Source organism: Trachemys scripta, chromosome 5, assembly GCF_013100865.1.
Source record: "Trachemys scripta elegans isolate TJP31775 chromosome 5, CAS_Tse_1.0, whole genome shotgun sequence".
NCBI classification, from domain to species: Eukaryota; Metazoa; Chordata; order Testudines; family Emydidae; genus Trachemys; species Trachemys scripta.
The window spans coordinates 115,184,402-115,207,592 of NC_048302.1; the positions used below are offsets into that span (position 1 = coordinate 115,184,402).

At 38.1% G+C, this 23,191-nt stretch overlaps 1 protein-coding gene across 1 annotated transcript in view; it reads right to left on the reverse strand.

Moving 5' to 3' along the window:
- Positions 1 to 23,191, reverse strand: part of JAKMIP1 (janus kinase and microtubule interacting protein 1) — a 251,179-nt gene that overhangs the window by 126,829 nt on the left and 101,159 nt on the right. The window contains exons 4-5 of the mRNA XM_034770969.1: positions 8,241 to 8,511; positions 4,355 to 4,633 (exon numbers count right to left, since the gene is read on the reverse strand). Coding sequence (XP_034626860.1) covers positions 4,355 to 4,483 — 129 coding nt within the window. The 5' untranslated portion in view covers positions 4,484 to 4,633; positions 8,241 to 8,511. The remainder of the gene's footprint in view (positions 1 to 4,354; positions 4,634 to 8,240; positions 8,512 to 23,191) is intronic.

The following is a 23,191-nucleotide window of genomic DNA, read 5'->3' on the forward strand; positions in this document are numbered from 1 at the left end:
TGGACCTTTGGTCTAACCCAGTATGACCATTCTTACGTTCTTATCCTAGTGGAGAATGACAGGCACACCAAACATTTGCTCAGTATAAGTGATTCTCCTAAGGAGAAGAGGCACCTAACTGTGCCCAGATTTTAAGGGGATTAACTCATCGCAGGATGGACAGAGCTTGAAGCCCACAGGCTTAGAGTCTGCCATTCAAGGGGGCAGGTCTAACCATCAATCCTTGATCCAGACAAGTAGATATGATCACAGCAGTCATAAGTCAAGATAAATCAGATGAGCTATGAAGGTTTTTAGAGGATTTGTAGAAGGTTTAGCCAAAAACTAAGAACTAGTGGGTCAGAGACTTGCTAGGTTCCATCCTGCTGCCACAGGCGGTCACCCTTTCTTTTATACCTTTGTATGGGAGCATCAGGAGGCACAGGGAATGTGAGAGACCATGATGGACACTGCTATTCAAAAAAAATCCAATCTCTCACACAAGGCACATGTGCATCTACGGCCAGATCTACACTGACACATACTTGAACTACACTCTTCTCTGCTTTGCCTTTCATTTTAGATATCATCACGCACACACACACACACACGAGTGAATTTGCAGGAGCCAACAATTTAAGTTGTTCAACAACAAATACAGCCCATTGGGGAGACATACTCTGGTTTGTGATGGCTCAGGTAAGATTTGGTTTCACAACAGCCATAGCATTTTAGTGTATAGAAATATGCTAAAGTTAATTTTTAAAAGTGTCACAATGTAATCAAGGACTGAAATATATCCTCTTAATGATTATACAAGCAGCTAAGAACATTTCTAACTTGTTATCTAATGATGTTAGGAGATAATTATGTCCCGGGTAAATTTAGAAGCTTTTCCTCCGATAAATCATTAATATAACATATGTATACATGTATATCCCTAAATAGAAAGACAGCATATTTAAGGGATTTAAATTAAGTTAAATTTAAGGGATTTAAATTAAGTTAATTAACCTCAAAAGACTGTTTCCTTAGCTAACACTATACAAATTCCAGATGCCACTGAATTGTTTCTTGAGCAGCCTCAATATTTTTCCATTCACCTCTGTGCCAATAAAGCCATTTCATTCATTTAGGTTCTCTAGGAACAGTGCTTCTTGCCTCCTGAAATTGTTTATTTTTATCTTTAATTTCAGTTAGTTTTTTTTTTCATTATTCAGTTTGAGTTACTTCATAAAAAGAATTAATCCCCCAGGGCTCAATTGTATCCAATTGAGTGGGGAGGGATAGCTCAGTGGTTTGAGTGTTGGCCTGCTAAACCCAGGATTGTGAGTTCAATCCTTGAGGGGGCCACTTAGGGATCTGGGGCAAAATTAGTCCTGCTAGTGAAGGCAGGGGCTGGACTCGATGACCCTTCAGGGTCCCTTCCAGTTCTATGAGATAGATAGATAGGATAGGTATCTTTTGATAGAGAACTCTCCATTACTTTACATATGCTACCAAAATGCTGCCAAATTTCCTGCAGTATCTTTGTCAGCTCAGACACAGCACAACCTTGTACTTGATCTGATAGTACAGAGGACTCGGTGACATAGCACACCAGGTCATTCCATCAATCAAACCCACTTCTCTCTAGGTGAAATCCTAGCCCCATTAACATTAGTAGAACCAGGATTTAATCATCTGCCTCCGTCCCTATCCCTATACTCTGACAACAAAAAACAACTAGTATGGCCTAATCCTTTCAGATTTACTGTTACTCACATCTACCCTTTTACTCCTCCATTAGACACACTGATTCTGTAGCATCTCCTCCCTCACTTGTGGGGGATACAGGTATTGCTGTGCAATTGCTCTGGCTGCATTAAAGAAGTGCTGGATTTTAGGGCAATGCAGTCTGGCTTCTTTCATTCACATATCCTTGATACTGCCTTTCATAAACACAGAGTTTCCACCATGGCAACCATGGATGGCAACTCTCCAGCTGGGAGAACAGAAGTTTAAGATAACTTCCAAAGCAGATGGTCTCTAATGGCAGAATAATGCAGCAGTTACACTACCAGGACACTGGCATTGCCTGTATACATGAGCTACTTTAAGAAAGAAAATGAAGCAAAATAGCTGTGAAATTTTAAAATATATATATATTTTCAGATTAATTTGATAGAATGGTGAAATTTAAACTGAGAATTGTCTTTTAAAACATAGCAGCACTGAGGTACTATAAAAGGATAGCAGTGCTACAGCACAATTGTCAGTCTCTCCCTGGGTTTACAGGGCCTGAATGGCTGGCAAGCTTCCTGGCCTGTTGTTCTAAGACACACAGAAAGCTTTGCACCACCCCCAGCATCACAGTTTACTCATTTTATCTGTGGCGGAAGGGGAGGCAGAGGGGAACAACAATAACATTGGCTGCACTGTTCGCACACCAATTCTTCTGACTAATCCACGAGAAGCATTAAGAAGGGATCAGGCTGCAGCTCAAACTCCACAGTTTAAAAGTAAACTGAGCAGGAATGTGCAAGAAGGAGAAGTAAAAATTATCCTCTGTAATTAGGTTTTTCATAACTTTCTGTTCTGCAAAATATTTTAACATTTCAATATTTTGTCCCAATTTGTGATGAAAAACAAACGTCATAATTTCCTAGGGGACAGAAATTCGGATTTTCCACCAGCTCCATACTGAATTTATTATGGCAACTGAGTAAGAGTTTGTTCGAAAGAAAAAAAAATCTGATTTTCATCTGCAACATTTTATTTAAATTAATTATATAAAATAAGACTGTCTAAGGCTTTGTCTACGCTGCCAATTGAACGACAAAACTTTGTTGTTCACAGGTGCTCAAAAAAGCACTCCCCCCTCCCCCTGAAAGACAAATGTTTTGCCACGGCAAGTGGCACCATAAATAGCTCGTTGTTGGCAGAAGCACTCTCCTGTTGACAACGCGAACCCCGCTTGTAGGGGGTGGAAGTATTTTGTCAGCAAAAGTGCCGACAAACAGCGTTAACACTGCCCGACTTTTAGGGACACAGCCGTGTCGCTAAAAGCTGTGTAGTGTAGCCAAAGCCTAAGATCCAGCATCATTACCCTCTCAGAAAGTTAGAGAGGGCACAGAAGAGGAAGTAGAGCTAGAGATCAGCTGATAGCCTAATGCAGAATCACAACTCCAAAGATCTTATGAAGATTCTCCCATTCCAGTGGAGAACAGTCTTCAGATAAAAGACCAAGCAGAAAAAAAATGTTACATTTGAGACCATTTTTATATATTGTAAATGGCAGAGAATTTTTTGCTTCTGCTTCAAAACCTACCTTAAAAATAATGATGGAAAAAGACAACGGGAGCCACCTGGAAGTATTAGTGGGTAGTGATAAAATGTTTGCTCTGATTACAGGTCTCTGAATCCGCATGCAAAGGGATGTATGTGAAATCTTTTACTCGGCTATGTGAAAAATTTAGCATAGAGATCAGAATTTCTTCTTTACACGATTATCTCACACATATTTATTCATGCTATGGGTTACATATAACACTTCTGAGACTACCTTTAACTGCAGAAAAAATACCTAGAGTGGATCTGGCAGTCTATAAAATTCAGTGTGTTTTGTAGGGAGTCAAGTGCACTGATGGTCCTCAATTAATTAATAATAAGCCTACTGGTCCATCCACCTCTGAGATGCTGCAAGGAAATAAAATTATACATGCTAACAGCTGTTTAAATATATATAATTGATGAACGAACAAAATCTCTTGGGTATGCCACTGATTATTCACATATCTGGAGCAATTACAGTGTGAAGAGTAACATTTAGACTGCTGTTCCAAATGCAAATAGCCAACACCACATGCAACCTAATGGGGTCAAATCAGGACTGCATCAACGATTTCCTCAGTCAGTCTGCATTCTGCATATGCACTTAAGTGGAATGCTTTGAATGTGACTTACAAGTTCAACTTTCCCTTCAATTCCTTTCAGAGTTTCAAATACTAAGCTCTGATACAAACCTCCTGATCATTCACTTTATTTCCTTTAGTCACATTTTGTTACTACCGCTCGATTTAGCAACACTGCAAATTTAACAGACAGACATTTACTCCCTCTTGCAGGTTATTAATGAAGATTTTAAATAAGACTGGACCTCGTACAATTACATTTCACTACACACCTCACTGTTTAATACTTTTCTCTTTATTCATTTCATTCTGGCTATGGTCCCTCAGCCAGCGTTCAGTCCATAGGACAGTGCGCAGATCCAAGCCGATATCAACTCATTTTGAAAGTACATTATTTTTGAGAGACACTGGTGTCAAATTGTCTGCTGGTTCAGAACTGAACATACCACTTCGAAGCATTCTTAGAGCGTGCAAACACATACCTTGCTTTTTTCTTGCTGGAATTCTATCTGGATGTTGGTCAGTTTGATCCGTAGTTCCTCATTAGCAGCCTGAACTGCTTCTATCTCCATGTCGGACCTCTCTCCCTTGGCACGGCTTTTCTTGGACATAGTTATTTTTAAAGTTTACAATAAAAATCCCTCACGCCACGCTGAACCAATAGCCAAGCAGCCTTCTGTGTTAGACATTAACAATTCAAGTAGTCCTCAACACAGTCCTGCATGTAACACTTTTCCATCATGGCTGATTTCTTTCAGATCCTGAAAGAAACGGAGAAAAAGAAACAGACCTATTAGACTGCAGCACTGTTTGACAGAATGAGACATCAAACAAAATGCATATCATGGATTATAAAACAAATGTGTGTTACTTCAAGCAATTACAATTACATAAAAATATACAGTACTTTTCTCTAGCATACCCAGGAAGTTACAGTATACTACGCTTTTATAGAGGAGGAAAACAAAGACCAGAAAAGTAAAAGTTGCACATATGTAACTTTTTCCCCACACAACACTTCATTATCTAAATATACTCAACCCCATTTTCCAGAAATTCATTTCCTTCTTGTCATGTTAAAGAGCAGATATTAACAAAAATATGAATCACTTCTTATTTAAGACCTGATCCTGAGAGAGGCTGAGCATTCACAACTGACACTGGGTCTGATCTTGGGTCAACTGAAGCCAGTGGGAGTTTGCCACTGACTTCAATAGGAGTCATTACATTTAATTCATGTTGTAAATAGAACAGGAAATTGTACAATATTAACTTAAAGTTCCATTACATCTCTTGCCTTAATGGAGTCAGAAAATAAGTCACCATTAGTTATTATTTACAGAAACAATTCTGTAATTATAATAGTAATATATTATAAGATTGCATATGCTATGGAAAATTGAATGCCACTGAAAATCAGATCCAAAAATACTAAACTCCTTTAAGTCCAGTTATATTCCTAAGTATGTCTCCAGGTAAAGTGTTTGTTTATTTAAATCAGATATTCCAGGAGTGTATCAATACCATACAAAGAACTCCAATTCCAAATAAGTAGGAAATTGTAGATTCGTTTGCATACTGACTAGTTATAGAAACTAAATCTGATTTTCTTCCTGATCACCTCTAGAACACCAAGTTATTCACAGAAAGCAGGAACAGCAGCACTTACTCTTGGCAGTCAATTAGTTGACAAATTGACTTCCATTTTTTAAATATCCATTTAATCTTCATTACCAAATTATATGCCACAATTTTAGCATTCTTAAGGTATTTGCAATTGGACATGCAAATATTGCTTCGGTACCTAATGTGTTTGATATTAATTTTCCTTTCAAAGAATAAGCCGTGTTTCTCCCCCACTTAAATCTATGTAGGAGTTAATTCAGGGGTTGCATTATTACCGAAGACAAATACAGTCTTTAGCACTTGGTGTTTGTATATAGTGTCTTTAATGTAAGGTTCTCAGAGAATTCACAAACATTAACTTTAATGTAACAACAAAAACAAAAATATGCAAGTATCATACTCAATTAACACATCGGTAAACAGATTTATACGAGTCAAATGACTTGCCCAAAGTAACACCTCGCTGCCTTGTTCTAATTACCATATTAGACAACACCACTAGTGAGTATTTGCCTCAGTTGCCCATTAGGATCCAGTATAAATACACCAGAGACTCCTTTTTAATTGACTGGAATTAAAAAAAAATGTTTTGTTTTGTAGTCCTACCCCTACCTCTTTCCAACCATAAAATCTCATTGTGACAGGGTAGTCTGCCCCTTAAAGATAGTAGTGCCTAGTTGTCAGTCCAGCCCCCAACATGTGGCATGGCCGTTTATGGATATAAGAGGTTCAATATAAGGATGGAACAGGGATATGGAGAGAGAGGAAGCTGTCTTGGGAGTGAGTGATGCTTGTCACTGTATCTTTAAGGATCTGAGGAGCCTTGCAGAGAGAGCATGGCCAGGCTCCCCTCTTACCCAAACAATCAGGGATGGGGACTAGCATATATCCTGCCTAGTCCCTCATAAAAGGTCAAATACCAGCAGAAGGCAGCTGTCAAACCCTCTGAGCCTGAGAACTACGTGGTACAGCTGAGGGAGAAGCTGGCTAAGGTCCTGCACTGGACTAAATTACATCCCAGATGCAGGAGAACAGGGCACTCCTGGCCTATGGAGAGAGGTAACAACTGCCTGAATTACCCAGCTCCAGGAGAAGAGCAGAGCTTTCTTGCCATAAGGAGAGAGAGAGAGAGAGAGAGAGAAAGAGAGACTGAGAAGTAACCCTGAAGGGACTGGGAACACGGCACAAGGGAACACTGAAGGCCAGAAGAAACTTTTGCTTATTTGGGACTTTTGTTATGGGCTATTTTGTATGCGGTTTTATAATAAACTGGCCCCAAGGAGGGTATTATTAAGTCAAGAGCACCTGAAGTGGAGTTATTGAGTTCCTGAGATGGGAAACTGAGACAGGAAGCTCCTGGAAAGCCACACTTAGTCAGAAGAGGGTGCTGGAAGGCAGTCACAGCCTGTGACACTCATCATCTAACTATTCCATACAGTTAAATTTAATATGATTTTATATAAAGCCATTCATAATGTAGGTAGCTTTAAAAAGCAATTACATACTCGTAGTGCAGCGATTCTAGAGGTAAATGCAAATTCAAGGCAAAAAATACAAACTCCGAGTAACAAGAACCCTTCATGGAATAGGTTGCTCTTAAGGCTTTTTTTGCCTTGATGATGATGATGATGATGATGATGATGATTAAAGGAGGAGAACAACTAGCTACTGCATGTGATATATTCCATTATATTCTAGATTAGAGATAACCCATAATCAAAACACTGCCTACATTTGTGGGAAATTTGGATTGAAATTCAGTTTTAAAAGTTATATACCTCTGGGCCCATCTTTAATGAAGAGGTTAAAATAAATCAAAGTGAGGTTGTAATTAGAAGTACTCTATGTCATGACAAAAGCTTTAAAAAGGATGAATGAATTCCTTCTAAACTTGAAGGTAGACAGATTCTCCAAGGAGCTATTCCTGAAACCCATACCCAAGCAAAATTCCTACTGTATTTAGATATATGATTGAATTCAATGTGAATTTAGCCTAAGTACAAAAATCAAAATCACCCTCAAGTGTTTGGATTGCTAGAATTCTTTTACATCTCTCATCTGGTTTTTCATAAAATACCTTAACATGTTTAGATAAGAGTAAGAACACTTGAGCTACAGATATTTTAGTATGTAAATTCAGAAATGGAATTTGTTCTTCTATCACAAAAGACAAAAACATCAAGGTAGCCTTATTTGATGTGGGCATACAAGAAATATGGAGGACAGAAACAAGTCAAAGTGAAGTGATGTTGATATTGTACTGGCAATTACCACGTACTTTTGAGTCAATAACTGTACAGCATCGCTGAGCTCAGACTGGGCCAGAGCCATTCCATTTCAGTTGATTTAAGATATCCTCACGTGAAGGATGTGCCACGAGGATAAGATGTGGAGATATTATGCCACATTAAGACAAAACTTTTTAATATGGGTGCCTAAAGCTATCAGGATGAGGAGAAGTCCAGGCACCTCCCACTTCCTGCCCCTCCGCATCCCCCTCTCTGCTCACATCCTCACAGGGAGGAGCAAGTTCTCCTTGCAGCAATAGTTTGTGGATTCTCAGTCTCTTAATTCCCTCTGCAGTGTAGAAACCATCACCCTTTTAATTAAAAGAAGCATGGAAGAAAAATGTAAAATAAAAGAAAAAAATCTTACAAAATGGTCTAAGATTCAACTGGTGACTTAAGTTTTTGGTTGGGGGGAAGGAGATGGGAAACATTTTATGTGGTCAGCAAATCTTACCTAACCGGTTTATTTTACAATAACTCTGCCAAGAAAAGATGGTGTCCAGTTTTCATACCATTCCAGTGATGTTAGTGATGGAAAATCCATTAGACTTCAGTGGTGTCAGGAAACCGCATCAGCTGAACATTATCAATCAATAGTTCCAATTTCTCTTCTTCCTACTTATCTTTTTATGGATTCAAAGGATGCACTCTGTCACCATCAGAAGCCATTCCCTGCTTCAGAACCATCACTGAAATGATTAATAGATGGTTCTAGACTTTTCTTCCTAAAAACAAAATGAGAAATTGCTGTATAATATGCCTAGCAATCTACAGATGTTAAACTTTAATGAAACATTTCAGCCACATGCTAACAAGTCCCTGATAAGTGCTGTGCTGTAGCTTCATAAATGTGTTGTACCTTTATAAATACTATACAACATGCAAGTTACAAAAAATCAATTTTTTCTCCAAAGGAGTGTGAAAAAGTCTAAAGTCCTAGGACTAATGTTTGCTTAAAAGTTACAAAAGCATGACTTCTATTGTGTCTCCTGTAAAAAAGAACACTCATTTCTAAAAAATCCAGAAGTATGCAAAGCAATTCTCTGCTGAACATACGAAATTTACATGGAGAGAAGTATCTTTAGGGTACATGAGTCATATGCTTTCAAAATAGGAAATAGTGTGGTTGGCATGTCATTTTATGCCAACATGCAAAATTTACTAGAAATTTCCATGCAAAATTCAGAATTTTAGCCTTGATTTCAAATTAACCAACACTACTCAGATTTAACTTGATTTCTAGCAGGTAAAATTGTTAATTAGTCATCATGACCGAAATATTAGAACAAATAAAGAGAAAGGCAGAAAATGTGTGGGCAAGAAATAATGTCAATTAAAAAAAATCTTCCTACACATCAGGCAAAACCAATTGCTGTTCTGGTTGGTTAGTGACTAAACTGACAGGCAGAGAATGCCAATTCCATTTAAAAATGTCTCTTTTACCAGGATTTTTCCTTCAGAGAATGATTTCATCTTCTGCCTTTAAGCCAAAGATTAATAATACAGCAGTCTACATGCAGCAAAGGGCTCTTTCCTATGATTTAGTGAATCCTAAGAAAGGAAAGTCAAGGACCCATAATGAAACTAACCTTCTATCCATCAAGATGCTAAAGGGATTTTTTTAAATTAGATCAGTAAGCTTGTTTCTGTTATTGTTTTGTTTATTTTTAAATTTTCTTTTCTACCTTGTAAAATTTATAACCGCCTTTCAAAATTTGGATTTTTTTGTTAAAGGAATATGCTATTTGTATAGATCTAGTAAGAACAACATGATGGTCTTAAATAAAAGGCACTTACCTTGGGGAGACTGAACTACATATTTTAGCAGTTTAGGATTGATGTTTAAGCATATTAAAACCAATTTTGTAGACCAGATATCCAGGGCTTCCTAATCTCAGACACTCAGTTTATAGAAGCATTTTCAGCACATACTCTTTTCTGAACAGGGGTGAACTTAAGCATATGCTTAAGCACTTTGTTGACATTACAGGATGAGAAGAATAACTCTAGAAAGGTGCCACTTACCTAACAGGTATTATTGAAGACACTCTGATTACCTTCCCTAGACCTGAGGAAGAGCTAGTGAAGCTAAAAAGCCCTTCCACCAACAGAAGTTTGTCCAATAAAAGATATTACCTCTCCCACCGTGTCTCAGGTACTACTTATATCCTTTAATCAGAGTCAAGCTTCTGAACACATAAGAATGAGTGAATTGCAATAGGATCCTGGAAATTTTCCAAGGGTAGAGATTTTGTTCCTTGCAACAATTTTTACATATAAAACTGGAGAACTTGTAGATCTTTCTATTTACAGCATGCAAATTCTTATACATTTACAATATTTAAAAAGGAGAGAATGAGAGATTGCAATCCCGGACATCAGTTGCAACATCAAGTGCACTACCACTGAGTGAAGAAAACCAGGAAAATCACTTTTACCACATACTTTAGGTTCATGGGAATTTGATTTCACACTAATATGAGTTATTAAGTAGCAACATATTATGAGTTCACAGAAATGGAAAAGACATACAAACTTATCCTTCTCCAATATTGTGTTCACAATTCTGTTTATGAATATATCCTGCAGTACTTGATTAATGAGTATTTCTGATTCCATTTTTGAAACAAGGCTAGGACCCAGTTTTGTTTTGGTTGTACCTTCTTGTTGTGAAGGTTCTGTTCAATATCATAGCAGTACAGCCACCATTGAAATTATGGTTTTATAGAAGTTCCCATTCTAACCCCTGTTTACAGCCACTCCTATCTTTCTGAAAACCAATGGACTGAAATTTTTCTTGCTTGGTCCTCCCAAGGTGTGCAGAAAGAAGAGTTCCTCTCCTCTTGCTCTGTTGGACCTGTATAGGAGATAAGTACCACTACTAATGTCCACAGAAGAGTTCCAAAGTTAATGGCTCCCTGACCCCACCCTCCTAAGAGACCACAGCTACCTCTCTCACAAGCTTCACCAGCTGATAGGAGTTTCTGTAGCTGTAGGTCTGTTAACGAGCCACACAACAGGAGTGCTCTGATTCCCTGACACTCCTTAATAGTTTTGCAATTGTGGAAGGTGCCTGCAAGGACAACTTGTGTTTCTTCTTATGCAAACCATGTCTTCCCATAACACTGTTCCCTACATCCCTCCACAAACTGACAATCCACTGCCCTCTAAGCTTCCAGCCAGCCACAGCCCCCTATGGAGACATCAAGCGACAGGGAGCTAGGGAATTAAGCTGCTTGTCAATGTGGAAACCTTTGTTTTAGTCCCTTATAAAGTGCAGTGACTTCCCGCACACATGATTATGCATTTGACAAGATGCACACGGCCTGAAGTTCTTGTCTCAGTCCTTGTGAAACGTATGTGCACTTTACAAAGCATGCAGTGGTGCATTCTGTAAAGTGTGTTGGGTACAGAGGGAGAGTCATCTTTTAATATACCTTAGAAGCTGCCTGAGGGATGCAGAGGAAGTGCTCTCTCCTGAAGACAACCGAAAGCACCTGGGACATAGCACTATATATCAAGGTACTTATATGGGACCATCCTTACAGTGCCAGTATGGTGTCTAACACGTAGTTCCATATTATTGGACGTACATGAGCTATGGATAGTTTCCTGCAAATCAAATGGGTTTCAAACCTCAGAGTAGAGCTGGGTGAGCAATGGTCTTCTCCTTCCATAAAAATTTTCCCATTCTGCAACATCACAAAATAAACCTTTCAATATTTTTTGATGAAAAATCACAATCAATAAATCAATCACACCTACACAAATAGCCTGAGGGAGGGTTCACTCACATGGCATATGGGAGACCCAGGTTCAAGACCCTGTTTTGCTGAAAATGTCCTGACTAGTTCTACCACAGACTAACTCCTTTTTGGTTTTTGCGGGGGTATTTTTTTTTGGGTCTATCCCTGCATCCTCTCTCCTCATCCATTCAGAACACACACGCGCACACACACACACACACACAGAAACTTCATTCAAATTTTACTTGGGGTCATATGCTGGTACAATTGAAGTGGGTGGGAATTTTGGTCTTGATTTCAAGAATCATAGAATATCAGGGTTGGAAGGGATCTCAGGAGGTCATCTAGTCCAACCCCCTGCTCAAAGCAGGACCTTACAAACCTCTAAGGAAGGAGATTCCACCACATACGTAAGTAATTCTACCAAAAATAAATTACATATTTATTTCCCCTCTATATATACAGTGTTATCCTCAAAAGCAGCAATTACAATTCTAGAGTCACTGATATATTTTATTTCCCACTTAGCACACTTCTTTAAAAACACATCAAAATAACAAGAAAAAAATACATAAAAAAACCAATAATCCATGGGCCAGTGATAAGGTTATGATGAGATGTTGTGGTGAAACAGCAATTTATTTATACTTGGAAAGACTGTTTAATTTGTGAGCACTGTTTGATTTCTGACATCTTAATTATTTGTTCTCTTGTTTTTAAAATACTCAGGTTCTATAAACAACATTATAAGTGATTACATTTTGATCAGTTAGCAACATTAAGTGCATAATGCAATGCATAGAAAGTCCGGAGAGCTGGGGTATATTCATAGTTCTAACATTGACCTGTTATGTGATTTTGGACAAGTCGTTTCACAGCTCTGTGTCTCAGTTTCCCCATCTATAAAACAGGGATCATACCATGTATCCTCTTTTGTAAAGTGTTTGAGATCTATATATGAAAAAATGTTAAGAATATTATTTTGGAAACAAGTGTCTTGGTTTGGGGATTTGCAATATTTGGGGTAAAGTGAGGGAATTGAGAGTGGTTTTGTTTTATTTGGGATGTATATTTTAAATATACATCTTCCTTTAGGTTAAGTTTATTTTTTAAATAATCCATTTCAGGTTCCACACCGAGTACCTTTGGGTTGCGTGCTTTAAACATGACTGTGAAATGAATTGCTCCGGCAGCTTCAATACATGAAGAAATGCAGTATTCCCTTTATCACTGACATGTAACACACACGACAGCTGGGAAAAAAGCATCTATCTTCCTAAACTTTATACTCCATTGATTCCTAGATAATAGTAAGATGCATAAAAACCACATTGCTTTTCTCTTTAGGAAAGAGTGGATACATCCATCACACTTACAACATCTAGCAGTCCTTTCAAGTATAACTTACTTGTAGAGTTCTTAGTGCTATTTGGAAAACAGCTCAATACATTGCATTTGGTGTAATAAAGAATCTGAACACATAGTAATTAGTCTCACACACTACATTCCTTTTACCTACAACATGATGTACCATTTTCTTCCATTTGTGATTATTTTTATAAAGCTAAACAGAACATCTCTTGAGAAAATAATAGATGGAGGTAATCACAAAAATTCTCAGCTCAATGGCTTGTTTTGAACAATAGTTTTGTGGTTTTTTATTTTGGATTATTTTAATTCCGTATGTTTCTCGTGTTCTTTAGCAAATTCTTTTAACAAAAAACAAACAAACAAACAAACAAGACGTAAACTGAACAGATAACCTGTTAGGGAATTCACCCTCTTCCTCTATATTTCCTTCTCTACCTGCTCAATATTGTGTTATATTAAATTGATCAAAAGTATTGTCTCTTGTATCTCATTACTTGAAATAATATAAAAACCCCTTGCTGTATTCTCTGAAGTTTCATTCATGAAGACAAATAACTCTTATGTACTAGATTTTGTAATCTACTTATCTTTATAAATTTGTGCTTTGCAGCAATACTAATTTTTTTTAAAAAATGAAGGCAAAAATATTAGTGTCTCTATTAGCCAACGTTAATTTACATAGTTCAGTAATTAACTGGGACTACCCAGTGTTAAGTGATTTAATGCCTTCATCTTGAGCTCTTTTGTACAAATTTGCAGCCACTAATCACACTGTACCTCAAATCAAATGGGAAATCCAATGTAGTGAAAGCCAATATTTATATATCATCAAAATATTCCCAATCATGCAGACTTTGTTTAATTATACTTTTAAGGCACTACAAACACAGTAAGCTTATTATTTTAGTTAGACTTCTTCTCAGTACAAAACTGAACCTTGTTTAAACAGCATACAACAGTGTAGGAACGGAAATGAAGAAGAAACTAGAAATAACAAACTGGACTGAGAACTAAAGCAAGCAGAACGATAATCAGCAAAGAAGTACAATATAAGCAAAATGCTTAAAAGTTACCCTGTAACAACACATCAATTTATTATGCCGCACGTCATTCCCAGTTTATGGAGCTTCGGATGCATACAGTAATTAGTAACTCATATTATTTTTATATGCTTGAAGATAAGAACATCTGTACTGCAGTCAAATTTTCCAAAAGAAAATTTAGTGTCAGTAGTCAGGATCCAACAATAATATTAGAGCTGCAAAAATAAAGTATTTTTCTGTTACCAAAACTAAGCATTTGTGGTCTCTGTCCTACCTGAGTGAGCCACATAAGCGATTTATGAATCTGCTACTGTTTTTACCTAATGCACATAGTATCAGAGGATTAGCCGTGTTAGTCTGAATCTGTAAAAAGCAACAGAGGGTCCTGTGGCACCTTTAAGACTAATACTTCTGTTAGTCTTACAGGTGCCACAGGACCCTCTGTTGCCTAATGCACATAGTTCTTTAGCTCTAGCAGTAGGGTCTTTGGTTTTAGCTCTGAAGATCCTGGGTTCAAATTCCACTGTTGGCCCAAGCAGATTTGGTGAGGTTAGAAAAATAAAAATACTTCAGAATACTGGGTTATCGTGAATGCCCACTATCAGAAAAGGAATTGATGGATTATAATAAGTATAAATGGAAATACTGTACTTGCTAGTAGACTTATTGTCTCTTCCTCAGAACAGTAAGAAAAAACAAATCATCATAACAACAAAGGAAGACCTTATTTAAAGTCCAGGAAACTGGATTTTAGTGGTGACCGTAAGTTTCTAGTAGGAGTTCTAGTCCAATTGTTCTTTGATTCAGAATCACCAAATTACAGTATAAAATTATAAAATGGTACATTCTGAAAAGTATGAGTTCACCAATGCAGAGAACTAGAGAAGGGCAAATATAATACCTTACTTCACAAAGGGGAAAAAGGAGGACCCGGGGAATTCAGAGACCAGTCAGCCTAACTTGGACACCTGGAAAGATACTGAAACAAATTCTCAAATAAACAAGTTCACAAATTTGCTCAAATCCGTAGGATAACAAGGTGGTAAGTATTAACCAATATCCATTTGTCAGGAACAAATCCTGCCAACCTATCTAATTTCCTTCTATGACAGAGTAACCAGCCTAGCGGATACAGGGGAAGCAGTAGACATGATATATCTGGACTTTAATAAGGCTTTTGACAAAATTCCACATGAGCTTCTCATAAGCAAATTAGTGAAATATAATCTAGATGAAATTACTGTAAGGAGGGTGCACAACCAGTTGAAAGACCAAACTCAAAAGAGTAGTTATCAATGGCTCACTGTGAAGCTAGGCGGGCACATCAAGTGGGGTCCCCTAGTGATCCTGCCTGGGGTTCGGTACTATTCAATATTTTCAATAGCGATCTGGAGGATGGAGTGGAGAATGTGCTTATACAATTTGCAGATGGCGTGCAGACAGGTTTCAAGCACTTTGAAGGACAGGATTAGAATAAAAAGTGACCTTGATAAATTGGAGAAATAATCTAAAAATCTGTAACATGGAATTCAGTACAGACAAATACAAAGTACTACACTTAGGAAGGAAAATATCAAATGCACAAAACAGAGAATAATTGGCTAGGCAGAAGTACTGCTGAAAAGGATTTGAGGGTATACTGGATCATAAATTGAATATGAGTCAACAGTGTGATGCGGGTGAGAAAAAGGCAAATGTCATTCTGGGGTGTATTAACAGGATGTCATATGTCAGACACGGGAGATAATTGATACGCTCTATTTGGCACTCGTCAGGTCTCAGTTGGAGTACTGTCTCCAGCTTTGAGCACCACTCTTTAAGAAAGATGTGAACAACTTGAAGTCCAGAGGAGAAGTAGTTTAAGAAATATGTCTTGAGAGGAAAGGTTGAAAGAATTGGGGATGTTTAGTCTAGAGAAGAGAAGTCTGAGGAGGGACATAACAGTCTTCAAATATGTAAAAGGTTGTTACAAAGAGGATGCTGATGCACTATTCTCCATATCCACAGAGAATAGGACAAGAAGTAATCAGCTTACTTTGCAACAAGAGAAATTCTTGTTAGATATTAGAAAACAACACTTTCTAGCTTTAAGGATAGTTAAGTACTGGAACAGGTTGCCTAAGAAGGTTATGGAATCCAAGTTGCTGGAGGGTTTTAACAACAGATTAGACAAACACCTGCCCTGGATAGTCTTTGTTTACTTAATCCTTTTCCATGATTTTGCACAGTACTGATGTTAGGCTACAATTATCCAAATCCTTTTTAATATTGGCACGGCATTCGGTTTTTCTGGGGGGGTTGTTTGTTTATTTTTAAGCCCCTTGGGACTTTCCCAGTATTCCAAGATTTGTTAAATGTTAATGTCAGTGGCTCAGAGAACTCATTAACCAATTCTTTTAAAACTCTTGGGTGCAATTTATCCAATCCTGAAGATTTTAAAATGTTTAACTTTACCAGCTGCTGTTTAAACGTCCTCCCTTGTTACTGTCAGAACAGAAATTACTGAATTATCTTTCTAAGCTGTGCATAAGTCATCCTGCAACTTTCCAAATACATAACAGAAATATTTATTGAACACTTCTGCCTTTTCTGCATTAACAACAATTTTACCATTTCTGTCTAGTAATGGATCTATACCATCGCTATGATTTGTTTTCTACCTAACATGTTCTTAAAAATCCTTCTGATAGTCCTTAACCCTACTGGCCACAGTGATTTCTCATTGATAACTTTAGCTTCCCTTATCAATTGTCTGTTTTTTTACTGTTAATTTATAGTCATTGCAATCAGCTTTCCCCCTTTTCCATTGTTACATATACTGATTTTTCTATTTTTTTTACTGTTGCTTTCACTTCCCTTCTTAACTGAAATGGCTTTTAACAAAGCCATCCTTTGTCATTGCAGAATTAATGGTTTGGACGCATCTAGCATAGTTTACTTAAACAATTCTCAATTATCATTCACACTATTTTGTTTACATTTTTCCTCCTAATAAACTTTGCTCATAATTGTTTTCAGCTTTGGCAAGCTGACCCTTTTAAAGTGTCATGCATATCTTACTGGTTGGGACTACATTCTGTTTGCATATAAAAGAAGTCAGATTATGATCACTTGCACATAGGTAACCAGTAATTTAGTTCAATAATCAATCCATCATTGTATTTCAGAATGAAGTCTAATATAGAATTATCCTGAATAGTATATACTTTTTGTTTCAGAGGACTATCATCTATAATTTTTTAGTAATTTCATATCAGTAGCAGCATGAGATTTGCAATGCATGTCATCCAGATTTAAATATACCAGGATAACACAGTTTTTCTTTCTTACGGGTAACTAGCAACAGTTTCCAGGACACTGGTAATCATCCATGCAGCAAGGAGTGGGACACAAGGGCTCTCTCATTCTCTAGGATGCTCATCTCGCCTGGTTATAGGGAGCAGGGAAACACCGTGAACCTCCTTTTATTCTCCCTAACCTGACAAACCTCACTGTGTTATTCAGACCACCCAACGACCCTAGTTAGGCTTGTGAAAGTGAGAGAGTAGTTCTGTGCTAAATATGCAACCCTAACATTTATTCAACATTACAGGAAGCTGGAAAAAGAAGGAACATTTCTGGTTTAAAAATTACCACTATTCTGACACACAACAATAAAGACAAAGTGCAAGGGTACAATGTGCTGATTTTATAAAGTGACTGCCACCTCACCTATATAATCAGCCAATAACTTTCTATGTGAAAGATGATATTCATAATTCACAATGCCTAAGGCATACTTTCCACAAGCTTCAGATGACCTACGTTTCCTGCTTCACTTCTCTTCTCTCTGTAATAAATAGTGACTGAATGGGTAAAGTGAGAGCAGTCACAACTTCAATAAGTTAAATGTAATAATACTCTGTTTTCAACCATCAAATATAAATCAAATTCACTAGAATCATTTACTGACTATATTGTAGACCAACCGTTAGAAATATCAATTTACTAAGTTCCTAACCAGACAATCCTATTTTCTTTTCAATGGACCTATGGAGTGGAATTTTCGAAAGCACTCTTGCAGCAGAGTTGGGCCAATGCCGAGTGTTTTTAAAAATACCACCTGTGATGTTTTAGGAGAAAACAGAAGTGCAAATGCCTTTATCCTGACGTAAAAACTGCACAGGTTTCCTGTACTGAAGTTTCACAAGTGCTGTCCCAGGTAGTCATATCCTTAAATTGTATTAGAGACCTCTTTTCAAATAAGGCATGTAAAAAAATAAGAATAATACATTTAAAAGTCCAAACGCCACAGAAAGCAATGATCAAGAAGCACTACGGTTGACATTTGAATGGCTGTGTTTGTTGCAATGACAACTTCACCTTAATGCAAACAGGAAATGATGCAATGTGCTAGGTGTTGTAAAAGCCTATGACAATAAGGCCCTTACCAGACTGAGGCCTCTGTGTGTTATTGCAATTAAAATGTTAAACAAATTAATAAATATTACTTGACAGCATTACATGATCCCAAAATAGTTTAATGAACAATCTCTCACAAGATAATCCCCTTGAGTCAGGAATCTCTTACAAAAGTTGGAGGGATGGTAATTTCGAATTGGGGGCAGAGACCGTTGCTATCTAATGTTGCCCCTGCAACAAATACCCAAATCTTTGTCACCTCTGAACAAGTCTATTGCAACCACTGTACTTAATAAGAACAGGAGTACTTGTGGCACCTTAGAGACTACCAAATTTATTTGAGCATAAATAAATCCGAAGAAGTGGGCTGTAGCCCACGAAAGCTTATGCTCTAATAAATTTGTTAGTCTCTAAGGTGCCACAAGTACTCCTGTTCTTTTTGCGGATACAGACTAACACGGCTGCTACTCTGAACACTGTACTTAATGAAGCTCACTAGGGAGTTTCAGAAATCAATAAAGCACACCAGCATTGCTTTAAAACAGATGTACACACACTGCAGCGTGTTCAACACCACAAACCATGCATTATTCAATAATGAATGCTGATTGGCATCCCTCAGGGCTCCATCCTGGCCTCGATAGTTTTTAATCTATACACCACGAATATATCAGCAACGGAGTCAAGGAAATCCATGTATGCGGATGACATTGCCCTAGCTGTTCAGCACACAAGCCTTCATACCATCAGCCATGCCATAACCCGAGATCTCAGCACAACGGCTGATTATTTCCAATGCTGAAAACTTAGACCTAACCCGAAAAAAACCCATGGTAACAGCTTTCCATCTGAACAATAAAATGGCTAATACCAAACTCGATGTGCAGTTCTGCAATGAGTGTGTCAGCCACGAGGCTAATCCAAAGTATCCTGGCGTTACACTGAATCAATCCCGACAGCTGCTGAGACAAAAGTTCCCAGGGCAGAACCTTGAGCAACAGAAGGCCATGTAAATTTACACAGGGAAAATGACATACACCATAGTAACCCAATGGTCCAGGTTTACTTAGTACTAGTGCATGGAGGTGGGGGAAAAAAACGGTACTTAAAGACCAGCGGCTCAGCAACAGCCCTGCGAGCAGAAGTTGATGACAAATGGGAGCTGAACAAGGGTGTCCTCCAGCTATTGTGGCTACATCCCCTTCCTGGCTAGCATAGCCCAATTTGGGGGCAATGTTGGTTGGTCATGGGTCTTGGAAAGAGGACAGCATGAGGCTCCTTTCCATGCCAGGCAACGCACTGGGCTTTTTTCCAACAGAAGCTGGTGGAACCATAAATTGAGCCTCTCTGTACAAGTTAACAACCTGATCCAAAGGCCACTGAAGTTAATGGAAAGGCTTTCATTGTTTTCAATGGATGTTGGATCAGGCTCTATCAGAACAGCACATTTGTAAAAGCTTTCCCAATATTTATTCAATTGTAGCTGTTCTTACATTCCATGCACTAAAATGCATGTTAAAAATATATTAACAGTAGATACTTAACCAATCATGTTACAACAAGCAGTCCCAAGGCACACACAAAAACAACAATGAAACATACTGAGGTTCAAACCCCAAGAATCACTCCCAAAACCCAGGGCTTACAATAGAATTAAAATCCCTGCTCCCATACTGAGTGAGCAAGTAAAACCAGGGTACTGGATTAATTGCAATTCAATACAAGTGCATTCATTCTAAAAGGTTCCCCTGATCTTCCTGCCAACTGCTTTCTTGTGAACACACAGAATATTTAAACCGACAGGATGCATGCTCTCTGAAGCAACATATGCCCAACTTTCTGTCACTCAGATAATGCCCCAGCTTTGTGACTTGAAGAGATCCCCAGGTGAGGAAATGGGACTTTCACATCCAAGCTTAAAGCTCTCACTACTTTTCCTCCTGCCATTAAAGAATAAAGCTATAAGAATTTTCTAGAATGAAGAGAAAGGTCAAAGTTCAAGGACTTTTCAATTACACCAACAATGCCTCCTTTAAGGAGTCTTCCCAAAGAAGACTATGGAAGTAGCAAATAATGGGCCAAATTCTAGTACCCCCGTGTTGAGTAGTATTATTGAAGTCATGCTTCTGAGATAGCTGGGAGGTTGGTTTTTGTTTGGGGCAGAGTTGTTTTGTTTTGGGCTTGGATTTTTTTTTATAGGTTTTTCTTTTAGGGTTGGTTTGTTGTTGTTGTTTCGCTAGCTTACTGCATTTTTCTTTCGGCATCAGGAAGGGACTTTTGTTTTCTAATTGTAGTGGGTTACGTTATTTGATCATTTATTTAATTTGGCAATTTTTTATGTTGCCAGGATAATTCCTGCATGAGAAAATTATAAGCCAATTGGCAATAAACTGGGGAAGGGAGTTGTCTCTTCTAATGCGGTGGATGGGAGATGGGGGATTGTGATGCGCTAGATTAATGGAACCATAGTGGTAGAGACCTTGGCTATTCTAACCCCTTTACAATGGTGAAGTATTTACAGGTTATGGTGTAAGCTAGTGGGGAAAGCCTTAATAGGTCAGATGGACAAGTCAGTATAAGAAGCAATTAAGGGGTATCTTGTTGTCTCCCAGTTATCAACTGGATAAAGAGGTGACCTGTAATCAAGAGATTGGCTTTGACCATACCTTGCTGCAAGAATTATATGTTTTCCCATGTTGTGTAATTTGTTATGTTTAATCAAGTGGATCACAGTGTAACACCGTTGGAAGGAATAAATAAATAAACAAACAAAAGCAAACATAATTCTGCGACGTATTAGAAGGAGTGTTATAAACAAGACATGAAAAGTAATTCTTCTGCTTTAATCCATGCTGATTAGGCCTGTAGTATTGTGTCCAGTTCTGGGTGGCACATTTCAAGAAAGATGTGGACAAATTGGAGAAAATCCAGAGAAGAGCAACAAAAATGATTAAAGGTCTAGAAAACATGACCTATAAGGGAAGATTGAAGAAATTAGGTTTGTTTAGTCTGGAGAAGTGAAGACTGAGGTGGGACATGATAAAAGTTTTCAATTACATAAAAGGTTGTTACAAGAAGGAGGGAGAAAAATTGTTCTCCTTAACCTCTGAGGATAAGACAAGGAGCAATGGGCTTAAATTGCAGCAAGGATGGTTTAGGTTGGACATTAAGAAAAACTTCCTGTCAGAGTGGTTAAGCACTGGAATAAATTTCCTAGGGAGGCTGTGGAATCTCCATCATTGGAGATTTTTAAGAGCAGGTTAGACAAACACCTGTCAGGGATGGTCTAGATAATACTTAGTCCTGCCATGAGTGCAGGGGACTGGACTACATGGCCTCTCAAGGTCCCTTCCAATCCTAAGATTCTGCAGCATGTGTGCCATTCTGCCAATCAGCAGGAGTACCCCGCAATCCTTACTCTCAGCAAATAACACTACTAAATAAATTAATTGATCTAGAACTGACAGAGCGATACATTTAATATGAGAATTCACCCTGATCTCTGGTTACAAAAAAAGAAGTCTAAAGACAGAAGCCACAATAAGAGGATACCATCCCTCAGGAATCCAGGATCTCATTGCTTTCAGTTTGAGTATAAAGGGCTTTTGATATCCTGCAGTAACAATGCACCCAAATAGTTTATTGCCTATGACAAAACTACCTCAGACTGTTTGAGAAATTTAAAGAATCTAGCTGAAGGAAAGCATATTTTTGTGGTTAAGGCACTGGGCTGAGACTTGGGAGATTCTGGTTCGATTCACAACTCAGTCACAGACTCCTTGTTTGACCTTGAACAAATCACTTAATCCCTTGGTAAAATAGGGATTACACCTCACAGAGGTGTTATGAAGACTAATTAAAATACAAGGCTTTCAGACACTGAAGTAATGGGGACTTATAAATACCTAGGGAGTATTTATCATTATTCCTAGAGATATTGCAGGAACCATTGCAGTTGACAACCTACCAAAACTACTATTCTTTCCCTAATATCTACAAAGACACTTCTAATAAATCTGTTCTGAAAACAATGTTTTTCTCCCACAAGTAGCTCTGGAAACAGAATAATCAAATAAAAGCTTTTACTAGATAGAAGAGTAACCAGGTGACTGACTCCCGCATACATCACTGAATATTGTTAGGCAGCCTACATAATACCTTAGACTGGGTATTAGATAACACGTGAACATCTTAAAAGCCTGAGAGAAGAGGAGGAGCCGAGCTCTTCTTCATGTATCATTGAAATTAATATCCCTTAAAGTTAGCAAACACTAAAACACAAATCCAGACTAATATACTGGCCAAAAACCCTAAGGATTTGGAAATATATATATTTAAAAATAGAGACAGAAAAGAAATGGGATGTCTATACTTTGTTGTCTTCTACAGTAAAACATCCAGCATCCCCATTCTCAACCCTCAGGTTTCAGAGTAGCAGCCGTGTTAGTCTGTATCCGCAAAAAGAACAGGAGGACTTGTGGCACCTTAGAGACTAACAACCCTGTCTCTCTCAGAAGATTGTGGCAAGCAAAGAGCAAAATAAAACTGACTGACCTAGTTCAACTCTCTTTTGTTTGAACCTTGAAATCAAACACCAGATGGGGAGAAAGACAGACAGAGCTACTCTTCCAAGCTCCACCCACAACAACAGTCTCACCCCCAGAGATGCCACTCTCAGATTGCTCAGAGGGCAGAATCATAGAATCATAGGACTGGAAGGCACATCGAGAGGTTTTCTAGTCCAGTTTCCTGCACTCATGGCAGGACTACGTATTATCTAGACCTGGGATGGGCAAACTATTTGGCCCAAGGGTCACATCTGGGAATAGAAATTGTATGGCAGG